This window comes from Watersipora subatra, chromosome 9 (assembly GCF_963576615.1).
Source record: "Watersipora subatra chromosome 9, tzWatSuba1.1, whole genome shotgun sequence".
Lineage (NCBI taxonomy): Eukaryota > Metazoa > Bryozoa > Gymnolaemata > Cheilostomatida > Watersiporidae > Watersipora > Watersipora subatra.
This window is the reverse complement of record NC_088716.1, coordinates 23,284,996-23,310,408: the sequence shown is the minus strand read 5'-3', so window position 1 is coordinate 23,310,408 and position 25,413 is coordinate 23,284,996. Positions and strand designations below refer to the sequence as shown.

Sequence of the window (25,413 nt, the reverse complement as noted above, 5' to 3'; positions counted from 1 at the left end):
GATTCGATAAAGTTTTGCGAATCGCCAAACTCCTTCAGCTTGCGAATATATGTCGTTTCCATGATGCGGTTAACCTGCAGATTGTCTCAAATTTGCGAATCATGCGCGTCATGGAAACAGTCATATATCCTCAGCATCACTTTCTTGTTCATCCAATTGATGATTGGTTGTTATCTATCGGCCTCTCTGCTGCAGGTGAGGAGTACGATTTCTCAGTCGACTGGTGGGCTCTAGGAGTGCTCATGTTTGAGATGCTGGCCGGTCGATCTCCCTTTGACATCGTCGGGAATGCTGACAATCCAGATCAGAATACAGAAGACTATCTCTTCCAAGGTTGGTGAAGCTGCCTTTTCAGTTCAGCAACGTTATCATAGTATAGTGCTGTTATCAAGATTCGATCGTAAATGTTCCTTGGTAGTTGCATCAGACCTACTGCAGTTTAACTACCGGTAGACTTATCCGTCACTGAGATGTCAGTGAAACATACAATTTATCTGAGTGTAATGGAGGCTTTTCACCGTTATTTATTGTTACGAGATACAAAGATGCAGCTAAGTTTATCTTGAAGTGGAGAAAACTAGACACAAACAGATGGCTGTCAGATTTAGCTGATGACACAAATAGTGGAAAACAGAGCTGCACCCTCGTTTTGGTGTGGTCTGAGCCCCTGTTCAGAGACATGTGACTGAGTACATGTGTGAAAAGTTTTCAGTTATAAAGTTGGTAATAAAGCCTAAAACAATCTTTGTTAAACTGACCAACTATGAGCGAGGAGAGGGAGAGGGAGAGGGAGAGGGAGAGGGAGAGGGAGAGGGAGAGGGAGAGGGAGAGGGAGAGGGAGAGGGAGAGGGAGAGGGAGAGGGAGGGGGAGAGGGAGAGAGAGAGAGGGAGGGAGAGAGGGAGGGAGGGAGAGAGGGAGCGAGGGAGAGGGAGCGAGGAGAGGGGGAGAGGGAGAGGGGGGAGAAAAGAGGGGGAGAGGGAAAGAATACAGCTATGATTGGATTTTTCACACCGGAATTGAGTTTTCACGGCATTGGGATTCGTCTGCACATGGGGTGTGGAAAGAAACATCATGTTCAAGGTTTTAGTTTGGTCATTGTCATGTCGTGCTTCCATCAAGGTTGATGCCTAAGACTTGCCATTACAAGGAAATCTTGTGAATGCCTGGTTCACTAGCAGTCATCGCAAACATACAGCAAAAGAATAGTCCTTATATCATCTAAATGTAGAACTAATTGAAGTCACATACACACTCATGTCTTTTATATCAGTACTTATTTGGAGTTGTTACAACGTTGTAGCATTAAATACGCAGACTACCAGTTAATTGGTTTTTAGAAGCATGTAATCCTACTCCTCCTGTTAAGTTGATTTTGTTAGGAGTCATCCTTTCTTCATTTGTTGAAACATTTCACTTTCATTAGTTTTATAATTCATATCTGTTTCTTCAATCTGTCTCTTATCAATTCTGAATTTGATTAAAGCAATGTGGCTGTCAGCAGCAGAGCCATCGCCGTGAGTCATGGTCGTCGCATACAGAGGATTAGTGGTGATAAGCAAGGGGATGGGAGGGAAGAATGCTATATTTTATCCTTATTTAACATTATGTATCTATAAAGGCTTTCTGTTGCAGTTCCTTCTTTCAACCAATTTGTGCATGAGATAGCTGTTCATTTATAAGATGGAGTCGTCTTCTCATTTTGCTTTAGATGAAAATAAGAAACTCATAATAGTATTTTGTGGGGTATTGTGACACAGAGTGATTGTTGCCTTGCAAAGTGAGAATGGAAAGCAATTTTTCAACTTATTGTTCATGAATTAAAATTAAAAACCATAATATAACTGCTGTTGTTGCAGCCAATTGCCCTTCCAACATGTGCGATGCTGGTTAGAAGGTTAGCTATGACCTTTTAACCGGTTGTTATAACCAATTCTGTACATTATTCATCTTAAAAAGAGTGCAATCAATTGTGATTATCATGCAGGAAATGCATTAGTTATTGTTTATGTCTTAGCGCAAGTAATTTATGACCCGACGTATATTAATTATTCTATGAACTAAATACTACATTAACTTGTGTTTGGCAGTACAGCAAATAAAATATTAATTGTAAAATGACAACTTTATCCCTGCTAACTCATCCGCCGGTAGAACAATGATTCGTGGTTTATAGTCGAGAAATCGTACTTTAGCGTTTTAGTTGAGGTTTTTATATAGACATTCACTCTATTATCTGATTCGGTTTGTAAGTAAACTATCTGCTGTTCCTCAAAGAATATATGGAAGAAAAGTCTGCATACTAATTGCTGCACTGATTCTTATTATTATAATTATTGTTATTATGACACTGTTTACTCTTTGCTGGAGTCTAAAAATCACCAGTTTTATATTAGGCGTTCCCTACTCTTTGTGACAATTGATAGGCAAGTGAGCTCATCGGATGAAAAAGTTCTGTTTTAACAGCGTTAATACTCTCTGCATTAGCCTGAGTTTGTCGAATTCTCTACTAGTTGGTGACTTTTATTATTGTTACAAGGGCATTTGGTCTGCATTGGCTATCAGGTTTACACCCACGCAACTAGTTCAAAGAATCTTAGAACGTCATGAGCCACTAATAAATTTTGAGTGCGTTGTGTGAAATAATATTCTTATTGTAAATGTTGGGTATTGCATCAGCTTATTGTCTATCGTAATAGTTATTTGTACTATTTCTCCTGGCTACAGGACATTCGGTCTTTTAATCGTGATTATGAACAAAAACAGCGCATGAGCATTCACAGAATTGTCTTATAATTTATGAAGTAAAAATGCGTATCACTTGTCTTTTCTCACACGGAGTTGCTCACTATTTATCCAAGTGTAAGTTTGTTTAGGTACGAGGCTTGTATCTTATTCTTACGAATAGCACGCCAAGGAGGCCAAGGTAGCTCACCCCAAGGAGGCCAAGGTAGCTCACCCCAAGGAGGCCAAGGTAGCTCACCCCAAGGAGGCCATGTAACAATGATATTAGCTGCAAACTAATTAACATAGACATTTAAAACCGCACACATGTTTATTGCTGTAAACATTTATTGTCTTTCTAATGTGTAATTTTAATAATAATTATTTTAGAATTAATACTATTCATCTACATTTAATGTATAATACTCTGCAATATCTTATATTAATATTATATGGTAGCTTATATTGTATAATATTATTTAATATTATATATTAGTTTATATTACCTATTAACACATACGGTATAGTAGTTTTGTAACATTATTGGCAGCGTAATCATCAAATGTAACTGTAATGAATCCTTTATAAGAGTAATAGTAACTTTTATTATCAATCACTATGTTTCCATGATGCGCAGTACTTCGGAGTTGCGCTCTCTCCGAATCATGGAAACTGTCTTCGCACTGAAATCACTGTGCACTGATCAGTGCGAAGCCAGTGCAAATTCGCAGCAAGGAAACGGCAATTGCGCAGTGGCTGCGCGTAGCTCCCTTGCTGTGGAGGCAGATTCATTGTGGGCCATAAACTAGTACAAAAGTTATCCTGCTTATCTTGTTTTTTCTTTCTTCCGATCTTCTTTCACTTAAATTTAATTATGATCTGTACCCACGAATATGATGAGGTGATTACTTTCTTGGAATTTGTTATCGATACCACCACTTTAGAAAAATAGATGGCAAGTCCTAAAGTAACATCTAAATAATATATTACTTAAAAGAATACTTATTAAAAATATATTACTTTGTAAAAATTGTGTTAAGGTTTGTAAAAATTGTGTTAAGGTTTTTAAAAATTGTGTTATGGTTTGTAAAAATTGTGTTAAGGTTTGTAAAAATTGTGTTAAGGTTTGTAAAAATTGTGTTATGGTTTGTAAAAATTGTGTTAAGGTTTGTAAAAATTGTGTTAAGGTTTGTAAAACATTGTGAATGTGTATTGTAAATAAAAGTATAATGATGACAAAAGCATAAAAAGACCGTTTATGACGTTCGGTATCCGTGATCGATTCTATGTATCCATCCAGCGATTCGATTTATACAATTTCTCTTCTCTGGCTAATTTGCTGAAACCACTGCACAGCATGCAAACGTACAATCCCCTCGATTTCGGAGGGGGCTGCGTCGAAGTACTGCGCATCATGGAAACATAGCGATTGTTTAATTATTATTACAACCCCAACTAGTGACTCTTTGCACGATTGTTCAGCTCGTGCTGACAAGTAAGAACAAGTGATATTAAATAAACTTCTGTCTGTCTCGATGCAACAGGAGGTAGAACACCTGAATGAATTAAAGATGGTCTATTACTATTACAGAACAGAAAAAACACTGAATGTCACCTACATTCAAAGATTAGTGTGTGTGTTAATCTCCGCTCAAACCACAGATTTAAACTCTGGTGGAATAGGTAGTTGGGAAAGCAGATTACTGCAGCAGAATGTAAGGTTTTATCTCCGTACAATGCAGACGTGTAAGCTTTCGGTGATAGCCAAGTCTGGGCACTCGCCTGTCAAGGTGAAACTTTATACCGGCCTTTTACAAGGAACTAGACACTGGCATGATCTTGCCCAGAGGCCATCTATCTGACTGATAAAATATTTAGTGATAAGGAGTGGAGGAGTCCCCAGATGATGCGGTTAGAATGGCATGCCCGAGGCACTCTTCTGCAACACGTACGGCCGTCAGTTGTTGGCGCGTTTTCAAATCTATGATACTGGTATTCCAGCAACATTGTTTGAATTTCTATTCTCACAGCAGGGTGCCTACAGCACCTGGGGCTAAGGCAGTCCGTGTCAACCTTCATCCTTTGGCTTGCCTCGCGTGTTGAACCACCCGGTCACAAGTATTTGAAGTGTCATCCTTTGGAATGAGTCAATTTGTGTGTGAATATGGTGATGTTATTGAAGCTCTTAAAGCTGAACGTGCACAAGCTTGTAGTTGATTTCATCAGAAATTATAAGTATTATTCTACCATTTCCGACATGTTTGAGGTCGTCTGTCTGACTGCTAAGATGTTTCAAGATTAAAATTGGCCAAGCTTTATCGGGGTTATGACCTCAGAAAAACAAAGATGTGCCCAAACTTGCCCAAAATGTTGTACATGGCTGCGAGGCTGGCTGTCTCTTGCTCATATTTACATCTGTTGTTGCTATTAAAGTCAGCGCTACATTAAAGTCAGCGCTTTATTGGCATGTATTTTAATTTGGATTCGCTCATGATTGTCAAAATAAAAATTTTAATTTAGCTACAGATATACAGTCAAACATGGATAACTCGAACTTCAAGGGACCGAGCAAAAGTGTTCGAATTATCAGAGCGTTCAAGTTATCAGAGCACTGTCACAAGTCCATATATTTACTTATTTATTAGTAGATACATGTACATATACAAACTATAATATAAATCAAAAGCACAAATGGCTTGTTTCAAATTAAATGCTTCTAATGTAAAGTTTAAAACGTTTTCATGAAAAAGTATAGAGATTTTTCTATCACTTGAGATTGGTTTGTTGTTTGAGGTGATGTTATTGCCAGGACGTTTTTCAGATTGACATTGGCAAAACTTGATCGTTGTTGAAATGCTCAAAAGAAAAGACATTTTTTTTTGGGGTTTTACCCACGATCAATTTTGCCGTTTTTTCTTGAAGTTTATGCAGATTACCTTACTTTACCTGGGATTCGTTAAGAGCAACACTCCGAGGCAGTTCAATTAGAAGTTTTACGAGGTTTTACGGTACATTCTATATCACTCACGCTTTTTTAATAGATACTTATTGAATGTACACACGTATTCTGTGTTTAGGTCAAACGATGAATAGTTTTTTTGTAGCTCAGACAACGTATACGTTTAATTACAAGAATTTTTAAGACGAATTCAACATTCCGACGTTGATTCAACACGGAATCAACGTCGGAAAACTATTCATCACGGGCTAGCTGGGTTACGCCACGCACTCAAGGATTTTCGCCACGCACATACAAAACGAAAACAACATGCGATTTTTGTTTTGTATGTGCGTGGCGAAAATCCTTGCACGCGTGCCCCGGCTAGCCCGTGCTATTCATCGTATCGCATTATAAATCAAATTTCACCAAACTTTTACAAAAGTCGTTGACAAAAATATTTTGCCGATGGTGGTAATAACGACGCTTATGAATTACGAAAAGATGAAGTTTACCTCTATGGCTTTGAATAAAGTGATTTTCTAAAGCGATAACAACCGTTTCGGTAGCCGTTGGGCAAAAAACAGTTCGAATTAACAGTGTTGAGTTCGAGTTATCTATAGCAATTTATCATTACGTGGGAACGGACCAAAGGAAATGTTCGAATTAACCATGTGTTCGAGCTATCCGTGGACGAGTTATCCATGTTTGACTGTATGTATATTGTTATATATGTCTCAAATGTCTCAAATAAGGTAATTAAAATTGGTCCCATTAGTTTCCTCTAGACCCAGTCTAAGCATATGAGTACCGACTACGATTCTGTCGGTCTAAAGTAATCAGGTCGTCAAGTAAACTTTGTTCGTCGATACGAAGTATCAGTATACTTTTCAGCGAAGTTTGTAGCATCAGCGAAGTTCTCAGTTGCTACCCACATGGGAACCTAGTTATTAGATAAAAATTAGTGGAGCCGCATCTTTGACAATAATATGTTCAAATATGTGGTGAACCCAACCGCATCCTTAAAAAGTTCATAACCTACATAGTCAACGTTATCTTGTTATGATTAGTATCAATTCGTAGAAAAAATTTTATTGATCACTTTTGATTAGTGAATAAAGTACAAAACAAATGTTTTTTTGAGTTGACCAAAATAGTGAATGCGAAACAACATCAATTTCTTATAAATTACATAACTCACCAATTCAACTCTTGAAATAAACTTGTTTGGCAAAGGGTTAATAAAACCCTTCCTGCACCTGGTGTGGAATCACCTGTTTGCACTAAGTAGTGTGGAGCATAGAATTTTTCGAGTAGCTTTTAATATTTTGTCTGTTGGAATTGAGTCGAGCCATGCAAAAGTACCTGCCAATACAGCTCTACACTTCATAAACCCGTCTTTCAGACAAGTTTTTGGCACAGATGGCAACGGGGCTAAGATGTATTTAATATTTTCTGCAGGCTATTCTTGTTTCATGATTTAACGACTGTTATTTTGCATGATAATTTTTAAGACTATGTTTTGCATTATATTTAACATTATTAGTTCATTACATAATTTTTACAGGCCAAAAAGTTTCATTTCAGCAAAGATTCTTTATTAAAAACATCCATCTATGTCATGATCATCTAAGTACTATTTTCATTCTTGAAGTTTTGCCCAGATAATTTACTAAAACACTCCCCCGCCCATCGTAAGAGATCATCTTCGCTTACGCTAATGCCTAACTTATCCAAGTTTAACTGCGGATAGTGAACTTTCTAACAACAAAAATCTTCAAGATCACAGACAACTAGTCTGTTAGTAATAACATTTATTATAACCTAAATAATAAATTCATGCGGATGATTGACTAAGGGCGAGTCCCATATATTTATCGCTTGTGAACTCCTTCTCCATATGCCGTTTTATATGTCACGAATTCACCACCAGATTAAAACTAAGCGTTTAACCGCAATAAAGTTTGGTCGATTTTAATCTTGAAACAGCATCTTAGCGGTCAGATCACCTCAAACATCAAAAACAATCGAACGTTACTTCCACACTGACAAATTCTACTTGGTATAAAACACCAAAAACAATTGCAAATGATAGAATAATATCTATACTTTTACCCAAAATATTGTTGAAGTTCATCTTGAAGTAATGTGTCAACAAAAGGCTTATGAACAGAATAGAATTACATGGTATTTTTATTAATCTACCAATGAGAAATAAACGTTTTGCTATTAGACAGTCTGGCATGCTGTCTAAAGGTGCTTTTACACCAGGATAATTTACCGGAGTTGCTTCCACAATGACAAACTCTGGCGTAAGGCAAAAGGCGGTTGTAAAAATTGATTTGTCATAATCACTGACACAGGATCGGTGAAATGCTGCAGACTATGTTTGTTCGTATTTTACGGCTGTCATTGACTGAGACCAAGATGGAATTAACCAATCATATATCGCAATATTAATAGCGCTGAAAATACAAGCAAATGGAATGGGTATTGATGTTGTATTTCATTGGCTAAAAATGTGACCCATATTGTATAGATAGAGTTGGAGTTGGTTTTGTATGAAGTCATTGCCAAAAGTTTTTTCAAATCTCCAACAGACTATAGGCTTTTTTTAATCTCTCAGCAAGAACACAGCTCATCCTGGTGTGAGCGTAAAAAAAGGTAAATTGTCTGCCAACTCGCTAGATAAATCTGGCAGATTCATAGGGCATCATGTGACTGATTATTCATCCGTCTGGTCTGCTTGGTGAGAAACATACATTTTTGTTTGGCAACAAGGTAATAGGTCTTGTTTGTTGGAACTGCTAGCAAACCCAGTAGATGTTCATGGAACATAAATAATTTCTTCTCGGAACATTTACGTTAAACGGATTTTACGTTATACAAACAGTAAAATACGTGTAAATTGTCTTGTCTGTACTAAGATTCTCCCAAACTCTCCCCTCTTGGCACAGAACAAAAGAACAAAACACAAAAACTGGACTTAACTCTTTAACTGTACCATATCTGTAGAATTATTGGATTTCCTCCTGTTTTTTATCACTTTCACTCGGTTATTCGTCCATGATTACTGTAACTTTACAACAAGTTAAGGGGAGAGCACTCCTGCACTGTCATTTTACATCAATTTCTTTTCTAGCCAACAATGTCTATTTTGCAAAGAAAAAATAACATAAAAATGTTTTAAATATTCCAAATAAAGTAAAACAAAAATATATCTTTAGTATAATAAGAGCGGTGTCCGTCTATCCGTTGCCAGAGTTACCGGTCAAGATAAAAATAGCTTTTGACGAGAGTACAACTTGTGACATTTTTCTTGGTATACCGACACTCTAACTGCACCAGTCATCTTCAATTATATCTGAATAATTGGCAGCTACTTATTGTCTGCGCTTTATCGACACACCTGACGAGATGTCGTTTTCTCTCACTATTTTTAAAGTTAACTACGAGATTCTCCTTATTCAAATCGAATTTAAGTATTTGAACCAATTTCACACTTTGCGTTATACGGACCTTTATACGTAATACAAAGCAAAAACTTTACATAAACACTTTATATTACGCAGAATCTAGGTTACAGGAGTGTCTACTGTAGAATCTAGGTTACGGGAGTGTCTACTGTAGAATCTTGGTTACGGGAGTGTCTACTGTAGAATCTTGGTTACGGGAGTGTCTACTGTAGAATCTTGGTTACGGGAGTGTCTACTGTAGAATCTTGGTTACGGGAGTGTCTACTGTAGAATCTTGGTTACGGGAGTGTCTACTGTAGAATCTTGGTTACGGGAGGGTCTATTGTAGAATCTACGTCACGGGAGTGTCTACTGTAGAATCTACGTTACGGGAATGTCTACTGTAGAATCTAGATTACGGGAGTGTCTACTGTAGAATCTAGATTACGGGAGTGTCTACTGTAGAATCTACGTTACGGGAGTGTCTACTGTCGAATCTAGGTTACGGGAGTGTCTACTGTAGAATCTACGTTACGGGAGTGCCTACTGTAGAATCTACGTTACGGGAATGTCTACTGTAGAATCTAGGTTACGGGAGTGTCTACTGTAGAATCTAGGTTACAGGAGTGTCTACTGTAGAATCTCGTTATTACTTATTTTCACATCTTCGCTTAGGAAATGAAATCAGAAAAAACATGTTGGCAGTTGAAAAAATGGCTATCCGTTAATTACATCTGCTCCGATGCGACCTTCATATCTGCAGAGTGTCTGTCAGCTTTTACCAGCATGTATACATTGTAACATGACCCTCTCAAGGGCAAGTCCGATTGGCACTCGTGAGCATACCATGTAAGAATACATTTTTTCGAAAATGTTTCGGAGCCGCCCACCTGGCTTGCATAAGAACACGCTTACCGCTATTAGTGTACTTGATATAAAAAATATCATTGGTAAGTTTCCATTGCTTTTTAGTTTACATGGCCGTTTTTTTGGCGAACCCGTGATATTTTAGTCAAGTGAAACAGCAGAATAACGACGCTGCTGTATTACGACAAATTAAAGTGTGTCAACCTGCAATGCTTAATTTTTACAATATGTTACACTTGGCTCACTCGAAACTTAATAGTGGCTCATGTCAACTAAGAGTTTTCTATTAAGTGCCACAGCGAGGAGCCTCTGGGAGGTGCGGACCATAGCATTCTTCGTAACAATGTTAACTTTCCAACGTTATAATTCATCTGTATCAAAGTTTCACAGCTGTAGCGGAGGTGGCAAGGTCTTTTGTGCTTAAGAGCGATGCAAAGACATCTCTCTGCCTGTTGTAGTAATCCTGGAGAAAACCATCCGCATCCCCCGATCTCTTTCAGTGAAGGCAGGAAGTGTGCTAAAAGGTTTCTTAAATAAGGTGAGTGACTAAGAAACTCTTGCTAGCAGTTACTGTTTAACTCACCGCTAGCAGTGACTGACTACTAACAGTAACTGTTTGACGGACAACTAACAATGACTGTTTGATTGACTGCTAACAGTGACTCACTACTAACAGTGACTCACTACTATCAGTGACTATTTGACTGTCTACTAACAATGCCTCTCCACTATCAGTGATTATTTGACTGACTACTATCAGTAACTGTTTGACTGACTACTAACAATGACTCTACTATCAGTGATTATTTGACTGACTACTATCAGTAACTGTTTGACTGACTACTAACAATGACTCTACTATCAGTGATTATTTGACTGACTACTATCAGTAACTGTTTGACTGACTACTAACAATGACTCTACTATCAGTGATTATTTGACTGACTACTATCAGTAACTGTTTGACTGACTACTAACAGTGACTCTCTACAATGAGTGACTATTTGACTAATTACTATCAGTGACTCACTGTTATCAGTGACTGTTTGACTGCTACTAAAAGTGACCCTCTGCTAGCAATTACTGTTTGACTCACTACTAGCAGTGACTTTACTAGCAGCTGCTGCGTGACTAACTTCTAACAGTGATTTTGTGACTGACTACTAGCAGTGACTGTTAATCTGCTACCATAAGGTACTGTGACTCAAAACTCCCAGTATCTGTGCGGTTCATCTGAAATAGTGGTTGCAGCTCTCTAATACTGCTAGTCTATTACACTGTACTATAGGCATGACCTTGTTGTTAATTTTTACCAGCTCCTTTTATCCCAAAATGGGGTGTATTTGCTTGTCAGATCTGAAAGGTTCAACATGCTTTTGATGGTGTGGCATTCTAGTCAATCACAATCTGAAACCGCATGAAGTAGACTGGAGGATATATTTATCTTCCTGATGAATATCCTCCATGTCCATATATCAGATGGTGATTTTTTATAACAAAACTGATTGCAATAGTATTTAAATAAGCCGCAAGATATTTATTGTGGTTTTTGTGTGGTGTTTGTGTTTTATTTGACTGACTGACAGAAGTTTGACTGGCAGAAATCAGGTGATTGGGTTTCCGAATTTTACCAGATTACTTGCCAATATTATAAACCGCATTCCTGGCTAAACAGGGATATTGACAAACTGTTACTGGCAGGCGCAGTCTGGTACCTATGTCTTGGCAGTTGGACACTGTAAAGGAATACACAGTCTTGTTTGCTGCCAAATATGCATTATTGATTTTTGCACTGACCAAGAATGTATGACCCCCTACTGTCAGCCGTGAATGAGGGTAATTGCCACTCATAGCAGTATGGCCCGATATGTGGTCACCAATCGCAGCGCCGACAGAACAATTAAAAAAGGTATTTTTTGCAACCAGGTCATTTCAGCAGCCTTATGATTTAGTTTCTCAGTAGTAACCCAGCCATAAGCACACACCTACTATATTGTACAGCAAACACTAAAGCAAGATTTTGACAGCCTACGGAGGCAAAGGTAATTAATTATAACACTGTTTTAATTGTGAATTATTGTGAATTATATAACTTTTAATACGCTGCCATTGCTAGAACCTTTTATTGTGTATCAGAGCTTGTAAATGTGTCACTCATATAATTTTAACTTGGCATAATTTGATTACTACATTCTCTATTTTATATTTGTATGTTTCTTTTATGCCAGGCTTCACGGTCATGATGCTTAATAAACTATAAAGGACCAGTGAAATCAAACCTCAACACGTTATATGTCTGTCACAATCTTGAATAAAGCCTAGAGTTTTACCAAAAAACTCTATAGTGAAGCCTCCACATCCGGAGTGTTGAAAAAGTCAGAACTACCCAAAGTGGTTAGAAAAGCTACCCACAGAGCTATAGCTACCCACAGAGCTACAGCTACCCACAGAGCTACAGCTACCCACAGAGCTATAGCTACCCACAGAGCTATAGCTACCCATAGAGCTACAGCTACCCACAGAGCCATAGCTACCCACAGAGCTACGGCTACCCACAGAGCTATAGCTACCCACAGAGCCATAGCTACCCACAGAGCTACAGCTACCCACAGAGCTATAGCTACCCACAGAGCTACAGCTACACACAGAGCTACAGCTACACAGAACCTATACAAGCCCACAATACAGTGCCTACAGATACAGAGTGACTATATTGTCGTAAAGAAATTATCAGCCAGCCAAGCTAAGTTCAAATACATATATAAACATTAGCCCAAGCGGATCAAAGAACTATAGTAAGTGTAAACTGCCACAAGTATACACATACAGCATTGACAGGTATTACATTTGTTACTACAGACAATTAGCGCTATTAACATTAGTACACAGCCCTCAGTTAGAGCTGCTATCAGTATATAGGTCAGCAATTATCATAGACTAGCAATAACATAGTAGTATTATTGCTATTATCAGAAGCCTGTTTTATATAGATAATTTTAATAAATATTAATTCTGCAACTGCCCTTGGGCGATAATCACTGATCAGTTACCTTTCTCAGCGTATCAGTTATTAAGAGTGTACCTTTGAGTTATATAATTTGTTTGTTATAATTTTAAGACATTTTATCAATAGATTGTAAAAACTAAGCCATAAAGCTGCTGAGTAGTAAATCCCACATTTTTAACCGTACAATTTTTGGTTGTCTGTCTGTGCTGCCTTTCGCGTTGCCACAGTTGGGCTTTGCGCGCTGCGATGGGCGACACCGATTCGGAATCTGTCAATAGTGAGCCAGGCTGTGTGCAAAGTGAGCAAAATTCCGGACACTTGGATAAACCCAGTGTTAGTTCTACCGAAAATACAGATAAAAGGCCTCAAAGAAAGGCAGCTCTTTCTTTAATAGGTCAAGAAAGTAAGGTATATCAACTGAACATAAAGGTGTTGAAAGAGATAAATGTGCAGGTTAAGGCAATTGATTTCTTGTCAGATACAATTGATGCTGAGTCCGCTGAGAATGTTGTTGAAATGTTGAAATCAGTAGATACTCAATTTTGTAGTGTGTCAGATTTATACAATGAACTTGTTGATCTTACTCAAAATAAAGTTGATGAACAAACTGAGACTATGTTTGCTATGTATAAAAGCGAAGTTGACTCCACCAAAGAGCATTGTCACAAAAAACTCTATAATCTGGACACAGAAAGGCAAGAAGAAGAAGAACTCATAGAAGCTCAAGCTGCAATAGAAAGAACAAAACAGGAAATGGCAGAACAGCAGAGAATCTTTGAAGACCTGATGAAAAGACGAAGAGCGAAGAAGGCCCTTGTTGAGGCTGCGTCGATACAGCAGCAACTCCGGCAGGTTGACCTCCTTGACCAATCAACAGACTATACACAACAAGTGGGAGAAGATGTTAGCGAAGTCAATGCCATGCATTATCAACATCCACACGGAAGTGTACCTACAAGTCAACCATCAAGCAGCACCATGCATCAAACACACCAGAGAAACAGGAGAGACGAATTTATGCAGCAACAACACACGCAACAAGATAGCCTATTAGCCAGTCATAAAATTAACAGTAATGCGCAGCAAGGTCTTATCAGTAGCCAGCAAGAAAGCATGAAACAGTTGGGTGAAACCATAGCTGCAAGTTTGAGCAGAAGTTCCACAAAGAAGTCAGTTGAACCCGAAGTTTTCGCCGGTAATATGTTAGACTTTATGGATTGGCAAGTTGATTTAGACGCCTATCTTAAGGCAGAGAACATTGAAGGATCCGATCGTTTGAGACACTTGAAGAAATACGTAAAAGCAGAAGCTAGGAAATGCATAGATGGATACTTCCTAGTGGCTACTGCAGACGCATATGAATTGGCAAGGGAAAAGCTTAGAGAACGGTATGGAAATCAGCAAAGCATTTCTAGATCATTTAGACAGAGACTTGCAGAATGGCCCCGGATAAGTGCAAAAGACGGCCAAGGCTTAAGAGAGTTAGGCGACTTCTTGTGTCACATACGTAGTGCGATGAGCACCATACCCTCACTCGAAATCTTAAATGATTGCAATGAGAATGAAAAGATGATACAGAGACTCCCAGACTGGCTACGAAACCGTTGGGCTAGAAAGATCGCAAGGATACAAGTGTCAGAAAAGAGATATCCAGACTTTTGCGAGTTCACAGATTTCATACAAGAAGAAGCACATGTAATGACATTACCAATATCACTAATTTCAACTAAAGAGAACAAAGATGATAAAGACAGAAGCACAAGGCAAAGAGTCCGGAACTACCAAACATCAGCTGAAGAAGAAAACACTTGTCTCTTCTGCAAGAGAAGACACAAAGTAAATGTCTGCTATACATTACAAGCTAAACCCTATGAGGAAAGAGTGACGTTCGTAAAAGAACACAACCTGTGTTTTACCTGCTTAACCACAGGACATCGTTCAAAAACCTGTAGAAAAAAGGACACCTGTAAAAGATGTAACAGAGCGCACCCTACAGTTCTTCACGACGACAATTGGAAGCCAAGAGGCAAAAGATCAGATGAACATAAAGACAACTCAAAATCTTCACCACCAAATAGGGAAACAAAAGAGAAAGGAGAAAGTAAAGCAAAGTCAAATACTGGCCCAAACACCGAAGTAAATGTAAGAAAAACTCAACTCAAATCAGAGATTCTCAGCATGGCTGTACCAGTCTATGTATCTTCTGGAAACAAGGAACTGCTTGTTTACGCTCTATTAGATACTCAGTCAGATTCCTGTTTTGTCACTAAGACCGTTGCAAACATCATCAAGTCTAAAGGCGAAAGTGAAGATGTCGTTGTATGCACATTAAACGGCGAAACGACTAAAAGAATAAAGAAGTACGACAATATAACCATTCGAGGCTATATGACAGATGCACATGTAACTGTAAGCGCATACGAACAAGACTATATAACATGCAAGAAAGAGCAAATCCCAACTAAAGAAAAAGCTAGCCGACTGGATCATCTCTCACACTTAGGAAAAGAGATACCATCTTACCTCGACATACCCGTCGGGTTATTGATAGGGTCTGACTGCCCACAAGCACTTACACCTCTCAGCTCAGTGGCAGGAGGCCCTGGAGAGACCTTTGCGATGGAAACCATATTTGGTTGGACGCTCTGTGGAGGAACAAACAAGAAAATCCCGTTGAAGAACGTCTCATCATATAAAACAGATACAAAGAAAGATAGCGAAATACTGAACATGCTAGAAAGGGACTTTAAAGATGCAGAACATGGTATCGCATCCCAAGAGGACATTCTATTTACAAAAATGCTTACAGAAGAAACTGCTCAAAATGAAAAGGGCACCTATGTTCTCCCACTTCCATTCAAAAACGGAGCACCCACGCTCCCAGACAATCGACCTCAAGCAGAGAAGCGCCTGGCACAGCTCATAAAGAAACTGAAGGAGGATAAAGCGTACAAAGAAGAATACGTCAAATTCATGGAGGACCTTCTGCAAGCTGGTCATGCAGAAGAATGCCCAGCAACCACTCAAGATGAAACCACTAAAGGCTGGTACATACCCCATTTCGGAGTAAGACACCCAAAGAAGAAAAAGCTCAGGGTAGTTTTTGATGCAAGTGCTAAATATAGGGGGATATCTTTAAACGACACCTTGCTGCAAGGACCTGACCACATAAATAGTTTAGTGGGGATACTATGTCGTTTTAGAAAGGAGAGCATTGCTATATGCTGTGACATACAGCAAATGTTTTACAACTTTCATGTGCCAGTCAAACACCGTAATTTCCTCAAGTTCCTCTGGACAAACGAAGACTTCACTCAAACTAAAGAATTAAGAATGAAGGTTCATACTTTTGGCGCCACGTCATCGCCTGGTGTAGCAACCTTTGGACTAAGGAAACTGGCCACGGACTACAGTGATATATCTAAGAGTGCTGCACAGTTTCTACTAGAAGACTTTTATGTAGATGATGGAATCACCAGTGTTGCAAACCGAACAGAGGCTATAGAACTTATAAAAGACTCAAGAGACATTTGTTCAAAAGGAAACATTCGACTACACAAATTTGTGTGCAATGAAAGAGAAGTGCTTGCTTCAGTTCCAACCAGCGAAAGAAGTGAAGGTGTAAAAAGTATAGATTTGTTCACAGATAAACTGCCAAACGAAAGAACACTTGGCTTAGAATGGGATGTAAACACAGATGAGTTTCATTTCACCAACAACGTGCAAGCTAAAGATGCCACAAAGCGTGGACTCCTATCCAGTGTCGCTCAAATCTACGATCCACTTGGCTTATTGGCACCCTTCATATTAAAAGGCAAGCAACTTCTGCAGATCTGTACATCTGACAAACAACCATGGGATGAACCTATCAGCCCAGAACTAAAAGTAAAGTGGGACGCATGGCTACAAGAATTGCAAGGATTGGTGATGGTGCGTATTCCAAGATGTGTAAAGCCACACGCTACGATTCAGAGAACAGAAATTCATCATTTCAGTGATGCTAGCCTATCAGGCTATGGAGCTTGTTCCTATCTAAGATTTATAGATACAGACAGTAAAGTGCATTGCGCACTTATATTTGGAAAAGCTAGGGTTAGCCCAATGAAAAGTGTTACTGTCCCAAGAATGGAACTCCAAGCAGCTGTGATTGCCACTCGTCAGAGCATTCTCCTCAGAAAAGAATTAAAAATGCCCATCGACCGGGAATGTTTTTGGACAGACTCCAAAATAGTGCTAGGATATCTATCGAATGACACTAAAAGGTTTCACATGTATGTGGCAAATCGGGTTCAAGAAATCAAAGGAACAACGACATCTGAGCAGTGGGCTTACGTATGCTCAAAAGATAACCCAGCAGATACTGCTTCTCGAGGAGCAAGTATTAGTGAGTTGAAAGGGTCATCATGGCTGGATGGACCCGAGTTCCTAAAGAAACCAAGCTTAGACACATATCTGAAATCAAATTCAGTTGACAGAACCTTACAAGAAAATGACCCAGAAGTAAGAAGCATCAAAGTCTTCTCAACAAGTGTAGCCCCCACAATTGCTGAAAGATTTGATAGATTCAGCTCATACAGATCTCTGCTACACAGTGTTGCGATTCTTAAGCAAATAGCAAGAACGGCAAGAAGTAAACAAACATCAAATATCTGGAGAACAAAGGCTCTCACGCCTAAAGAAATTCATGAAGCTGAAGTGTTCGTCATCAAAACGCTACAAGCGGAGACATACTCTGAAGAAGTAAAGGCACTAGAATGTTCTGAAGAAGTAAACAAATCTAGCGTTATTGCCAAGTTGAACCCATATATGGATAAGGACGGCTTACTCCGAGTTGGTGGGAGGATAAGAAGGGCGAGCGAATTAAGTCAAGATGAGAAGTTCCCAATCATCATAGCAAAACGCACGCATATAGCAAGACTGATCATTCGTAATTTACATGACAAAATACATCACTTAGGCCAAAGAAGCACATTGGCAGCAATTAGAGAGGCTGGGTTCTGGATAACTAACGGCACATCTATGGTAAAAACAGAGATTGGTAAGTGTGTCACATGTGCAAGATTGCGCAAACCATTGGAAACACAAAGAATGGGTGAACTACCAGCTGAAAGACTTGAAAGAACAGCGCCTTTTAGCCATGTAGGCATGGATGTATTCGGTCCATTTGAGGTAAAAGACCGAAGAACTGTCCTGAAGAGATGGGGCGTCTTGTTTACTTGTCTCTATAGCAGAGGAGTTCATATAGAAATGATAGAGGATCTCTCTTCTGACAGCTTCATAAATGCTCTCCGCTGTCTCATATATCTCAGAGGACAGGTAACAACACTTTACAGTGATCAAGGTACAAATTTCATTGGAGCAAAGAATTTGTTACAGAAAGAGCTAGAAAGTGTAAAGGACAAGGAACTGAAAGCATATCTCCTGAACAATCGCATAGAGTTTAAGATGAACACACCCAGCTCCAGTCACCAAGGAGGAGTATGGGAAAGGCTCATACGTTCTACCAGAGCTGTCTTAAATGGAATGGCACTGAAATATAAAGGAAGGCTAGACTCGCAAACATTGAGAACAGCCTTTTGTGAAGTTGCCAGTATTCTTAACAGTCAGCCTCTTACAGCCACAGAAATAGGAAACCCCGAGGATCCTTTAATTACTCCAAACCACCTGCTAACTGGAAAGACAGGACATACTCCTGCTCCACCCCCTGGAGAATTCTCAAATGGTGAGATATATGGAAATATTCGCTGGAAGAAAGCACAACAGATAGCGGACGAATTCTGGAAGATCTGGAGATCAGAATACATCTCTCACATCAGTCAAAGACAGAAATGGACAAGCGCTAAAGATAACATCAAGAAAGGAGACGTAGTGCTACTTAAAGATGACAACCTACATCGGAACCTTTGGAGTACAGGCATAGTGGACGCCACCCAAATTGGTGATGATGGCAATGTACGAAAAGTAACTCTTCGCTTGGCAAATAAGAACCTGAACCACAAGGGCAAGCCAGTTTCACCAACCACAATCGTCCAGCGACCAGTACAGAAATTAGTTTTATTACTTAGAGCTTAACACAGCAAATCTTACTACTCGTGATTCATGCCTATATAATCAGACTTATTACTCTTTGTTGTCAATAATGTAGAAACGTAGTTTACTCAATCTCATAGTTTTTGTAGACTGTAGTGGTAGCTGTGCGTATGTGTTAATCAGTATATTTACCGTAACATAAATGGAGTAGTTGTAATGCAGTATTCACTTTATGCCAGATATTGTCCTTTTTTTTAAAGAAAATTTAATTTGGATAAAATAAATTTAAGTTACCACTTAAATGTTAGGTGGGAGTGTAAAGGAATACACAGTCTTGTTTGCTGCCAAATATGCATTATTGATTTTTGCACTGACCAAGAATGTATGACCCCCTACTGTCAGCCGTGAATGAGGGTAATTGCCACTCATAGCAGTATGGCCCGATATGTGGTCACCAATCGCAGCGCCGACAGAACAATTAAAAAAGGTATTTTTTGCAACCAGGTCATTTCAGCAGCCTTATGATTTAGTTTCTCAGTAGTAACCCAGCCATAAGCACACACCTACTATATTGTACAGCAAACACTAAAGCAAGATTTTGACAGCCTACGGAGGCAAAGGTAATTAATTATAACACTGTTTTAATTGTGAATTATTGTGAATTATATAACTTTTAATACGCTGCCATTGCTAGAACCTTTTATTGTGTATCAGAGCTTGTAAATGTGTCACTCATATAATTTTAACTTGGCATAATTTGATTACTACATTCTCTATTTTATATTTGTATGTTTCTTTTATGCCAGGCTTCACGGTCATGATGCTTAATAAACTATAAAGGACCAGTGAAATCAAACCTCAACACGTTATATGTCTGTCACAATCTTGAATAAAGCCTAGAGTTTTACCAAAAAACTCTATAGACACCCTCACGTCTACTCTTTGAAGGAACATCGCTATACCATGCATTTACGCACGATTCAGTTTCTCATGTGAGCTACTGATTAACTAGAGAAGGCTTAAGGTACGGTCACACGTAACGATTTTTTCGCTGATTCTGACCGAAGTCACAAACTGAACGAATAACACAGAATTATTTGGCCGGAATTCAAAAAATTGTCAAAGCTGTACATGCACGCTGAAATCATCGATGAAACGCTTTTAATTGGCTAAACAAATTGTTAATGAGCACGATTCTAGCAGCTTTCGCGATTTAATTAGTTTGAGAGATTCAGAGCACGATTCTATCAGTTTTTGCAAGTTATATAAAAATACTAAACTTACGAATAAAATAGATTAAAAATAAAATCAATAAGAACAAATAAAACTGACTGATACAAAAACAGAAATAAAACTGACTGAGTAACTGACAAATAACAACATGTTTAGTTGCTGTTGTTGCCGAAGTTCTTAAGTTTTACTAAGGTTCACCGCAGAGACTGGTCTCTGGTTAAACGTTCTTGTCTTATTTTTTTCTACATAAATTTTTTGGCTAAATCCGTTATGATTGTTAATGGAGCAACCGACATAACATCGCAACCAAGCCGCATTGACGGAAAAGAACAACTCCCTTTCAGTGCAGCTGGTGCATCAGGTGCAGTGCGTATTGTGACAAGCTGTTGCTTTGCTCGCTCCGCTCGACGGGCCAACTCCGCAAAAACAACAATTTGTCAAGACAGGCTACTGCTAAAGATGACGTTACACAAAATTTTAGTAGATTTTATTAGAAATTATCGGCATTTGTCTATTATTTGTGATTGTTTTTATGCTTGAGGTGATTTGACTGTCAGGATGTTTCAAAATTAAAATCGATAAAACTTGATTGCGGTTAAAATGCTCAGAAAAAAGTGTTCTAAAATGATGTCATTAGTTACACGACTGGCTGTCTCTCTCATTATTTATATCGGCTATTGTGTTCAAATTGCAGTGTTACGTGTCTCCATTCTATTCTTTTTGCCAAAGTGCAACTCTAGACGTCATAATTACACTTTCGCTTGAATACGAGCGTTCTAAGAAAGAATCTCATTCAAACTATTATACCTCTGGACTGAGTAGGTCTAAAAAGATGGAATATAGGCCTACCTCAAATTGAAGATTGATGTCTTTGCTTTATATTGATATTGTTTTATGTACATCACTTTAATGGTGTAAGTTCACCTCTAAAATTGTACCAGACTTTGATGGCAGCACTAGGTCAAGTATGGAAGGTGTCATAACCCTTGCTTTTGACGCTGCCTGCAGCTCTTGCCAGGCCTATTTAGTAGACAACAATATATTTGTATCCTGAATACCCTCTCACTCCTACCCACTTATGACTGACTGGCGTGTAATTAGTCAGTAGGCAGGAGAGTTTCCTAGCTGCCTATTGACGCATGGCATTGGCAGACCCATCTGTCAGCGATGCCTTGTCTAGCAACCGGCAGCTACTGTCTGCCCGCTGCCTGCCTTTTTAAACAGGATGCAAATAAGGAGTACATAGCCATTGGGTTATAAGCACTGCTTTGGGAGCTGTATTAGACAAGAATAGGAAATCCAGACTATGATTGCTGCTAGTGTCTCGTGGGGCTCGTTGCCAGATAGACGCTCCGTTAGACGCTCGCTGCCGGGCAGCATACGTGTGAATTGGAATTAAATTCAATCAAGTACTTTTTCGCTGGTCTGACAAGAGAGAGAGGGAGAGAAATACCTCATTCACTGACAGCAGTTGTCAAACGCGTCAAAATATTCTAACTGGTAGATGGAGTTGTTGGACGCGCACTAAGTTTCCATGACGCGGATGATGCTAATTTGGAGTTGTGCACACATTGAGTTATTGTGTGATAAGTGTTTCAATGAACATTCACATGTTGCGGATTAACCCGGGCGCTTTGTTAAAAAAGATAATGATTTTTACGCCAGAGATCATAGTGACTCGTCCGGAATTGCTCAAACCAAAATAACAATGACTGATCTGTGGAAATGTGCGAAATGGATCAGCTTGCGCGGCAGTTCCTTACGCATCTTTTTAAATTGCTGTTTCCATCTTACGGATGACGACAAACCTGCAGATTACCCGGTCATTTAAGCATAGCGATAATGCCTTGATCATTGGGGAGGCAACTCCCCTTGTAAAAAATTAAGTTGTGGTGACTAAGTGATGCCTTGATCATTGTGGAGGCAACTCCCGTTGTAGAAATTTAAGTTGTGGTGACAAAGATCTGGTCTGTTACTACATCAATCTGTGGTTGCAAGTAAAAACATGTGACTTATTCCTTGCATAGGCTCAAACCACACCAAACCGAGGGTGCAGGTTTCAAGCCCCCTTCTATCAAATAAATCATATGAAATAACTGCATAGGCCTACGGTTATTTTTGGTCAGGCTTTACACATAGTAATAAGACTTTCAGGAATATTTTTTGATGTGCCAATAGGTCGGTGCCAAATTCTTGTCATTAAAGGTTTTTTCCATAACATAAAGTGTCAACATCCCAATAAATATGCTACGGTCCTTTCTGTAATCTCAATCTCTGTATCAGTTATAAAAACAGAGATAATTGAAACGTGGCGCCATGTCTTATCTTAAAAAACCAGATCTGAGAGAAGAAAATGTGACATTTCAGAGAGTTAGTTTAAAAGTGCAGACTAAAAAAGTTTTTAAAAAAAGTTTGTGATAAAAAAAGTTTTGTGGTACCTTTTAACCTGTTGCGCTTGTTTTCTTGTGGATAAAAAACTTTCGACTGAACTTAAATATGAACTTACTCAAAATATTGGTAGATTTTATCAGAAAGTATCGATATTTCTATCATTTTAGTTTGGTTTTGGTGTTTGAGGTGATCTGACTGCCAGGATATTTCAAGATTAAAATCGCCAAAACTTGATCGCGATTAAATAACGAAAAATGCGTGCGAAATGACATCACTAGTTGCTAGAGTTGATATCGGCTATTGTGTTCAAGTTGAGCCGTGCGAGTCTCTATTCTGTCGTTCATTCACAACTATAGACCTCATAAGTGTACTTTCGCTTGATCTGAGCTTTTTAACTGCTATCAAGTTTTGTCGATTTTAATCTTGAAACATCCTGACAGTCAGACCACATCAAACATCAAAAATATTCGCAAATGATAGAAAAATACTTTCTGACAAAATTTTGTGCAAGATCATCTTTAAATATGACTCGTGGAACTATAAAAATTATTTATTTTATAGAAAGTTGAATCTTCAAGCAAGAAATGTTTAATTTTTCAACAGTTTGAAATCGTTAAAGATCTTTATTAACTGCGTTTGATCTAAATAGCTACTACATCTAAATGTTTATTTTATATTGATTATAGAGTTGAAGATCTCTCATTGTTTGAGTCCCGTCATTACACGACAATTACAGGTTACTAACTTATTTCAGCTTACATGATGTGAGCAAAATGCATACAATCTTTACAAATTGATAAACCACTGCAGCATATCTTATTTCAATGAATGATCTTTCCAAGTCTTAGCATCTTCTTATTTTACCCTATGCTAAATGTTTCTGTCACATCAACTAACAGTTTCAAGATATTTCATGTTTTGTGTCCTCATTTTTACATTACCATTACAGGTTTTTAACATCAGCTTACGTTATACGAACAATTTGCATCCAACATCTAACAATAGATATGAAAATATCATTGCTAGCTGCTTTAACTATGCTCTACTTAATATCCGTTCTCTTAGAAAAAAAAGGTATTTTAGAATGTTTCATGTCAGACAAATGATTTGATTTGATTGATTAACCATTATCTTTTTATATTTCTTGTATGGCATTATTTGAAAAACATTTTTGAACACAAAAAAACTGTAAATGGTAGTTGATACTCTTGTCAATCCATCAATAATTTGCTTTTCCTTGAATCTATTTCGGTAAGTTTCAAGTGATTAATCAATCAAATCAATGTCTTTAGCCCTTCATAATTTCAGAACTTAAAAGGTCGAAGATAAGCTGTTGAAAATTAGCAGAATTAGGATAGTTGACTTCTGGTACTTGTATGACGTCCAATTATCAGCGGTTTTAGTACGTTATTGATTTCTATTACCACCTTTATATGTTTAAAGTTAAAACCATAAAAAGGGTTAAATGTATTTTATATATTTGTATGGTTATTAGATATACAAATATGAATACAAATGTATATTATATATAATATTAAATATATTATATAGCCACCTACAAAAGTTACAAATATATTATTATTGGACCTAAATGTTCTGTTGAATAACATATTATTTAATAGACATGGTCGCTATTTAAACTAGGCTTTCGATGGATCGATGTTCATAACTCATCTTCTATTGCATATAAAAAGCTAGTTTTGGTTTCAAACTGTAACAGACATCAATGAGTTTTTATGCAATATTGTTAAGTATAGTTATAAAATAAAATTATGCCTAAAGTTTAAAATAAGAAGTTGAAAGCTCCAATAAATTGTAACGCAGGCTAGAAGATCATTATTGGTTGATCGCAAGTAATATACTGTATATCAACTGGTAGAGATATTTCGTAGCTTTCCAGCGCATACTTATTTAGAGATCTTATTCAGAGTTCGAAGTAAGTTATAGCAGATTTCTCACATCTGAAAGGATTAAAGTCGCTCCGCCCGAAACACAGTGCAAAATAAATCAATACTCGCTTTGCTCATCAAAGGGTTAAATTCATCTTTCCAAAATTCTGACAAACTATTTGAAAAATACAACGCCAGCCTTTATTTGAACGTCACCTCTAATAAAACGTCACCATAGAGGAAGGGTTGAAAAATCTAGCACCATGGCATTCAAATAGAGGTTTTATAGTAAATTAAATTGCGGATTTCTACCACTCACTTTACTACTGAGCATCTGCATTGCTTAGCCTACACTTCTGTCCCTTAAACCATAACTGTCACGTACAACTTTTATCGTAGTTTCTAGGTAAATCAGCCACGCTGATTCCGATTTTGTACTCAAAATAAAGATTGGTCCACTAACCTTCAAAGTCATTTAAGCTTTTTTAAAGCGTTTCAATATCCGTTTCGAAAACAACACAATCGGCATTACAAGCTCCGCCCATAAATACGTGACGAAACCTAGCTTTTTCAAGAATGGAAGTTAGGAATGTTTAGTCCGATTTAGAAGAATAGAGATGGGTGTCTTAAAACCCATTATTATCTAAATCCCGCCTGTAAAATAATCCCAGTCTTTTATGAAAGGCATATAAACTATTTAAAATTGCTCGTAGCTTGTTACATGATGTTTAAATAGACTGGACGCCGAGAAAAATGAGCTCAAAAAGCGCGGTTTTATCACAAACTGGTGTTGTTATCGCGCTTTTTTAAGTATACATAAATAGCTAATCTGCCTTTCAGAAAAGACTGAGATTATTTGTAAGGCTGAATTTAGATATTAA

At 38.1% G+C, this 25,413-nt stretch overlaps 1 protein-coding gene across 1 annotated transcript in view; it reads left to right on the top strand.

The window, feature by feature from the left end:
* The window catches only part of LOC137404158 (protein kinase C iota type-like), a 111,639-nt gene that overhangs the window by 65,750 nt on the left and 20,476 nt on the right, over positions 1–25,413 (top strand). The window contains exons 12-13 of the mRNA XM_068090314.1: positions 196–333; positions 10,441–10,520. Coding sequence (XP_067946415.1) covers positions 196–333; positions 10,441–10,520 — 218 coding nt within the window. The remainder of the gene's footprint in view (positions 1–195; positions 334–10,440; positions 10,521–25,413) is intronic.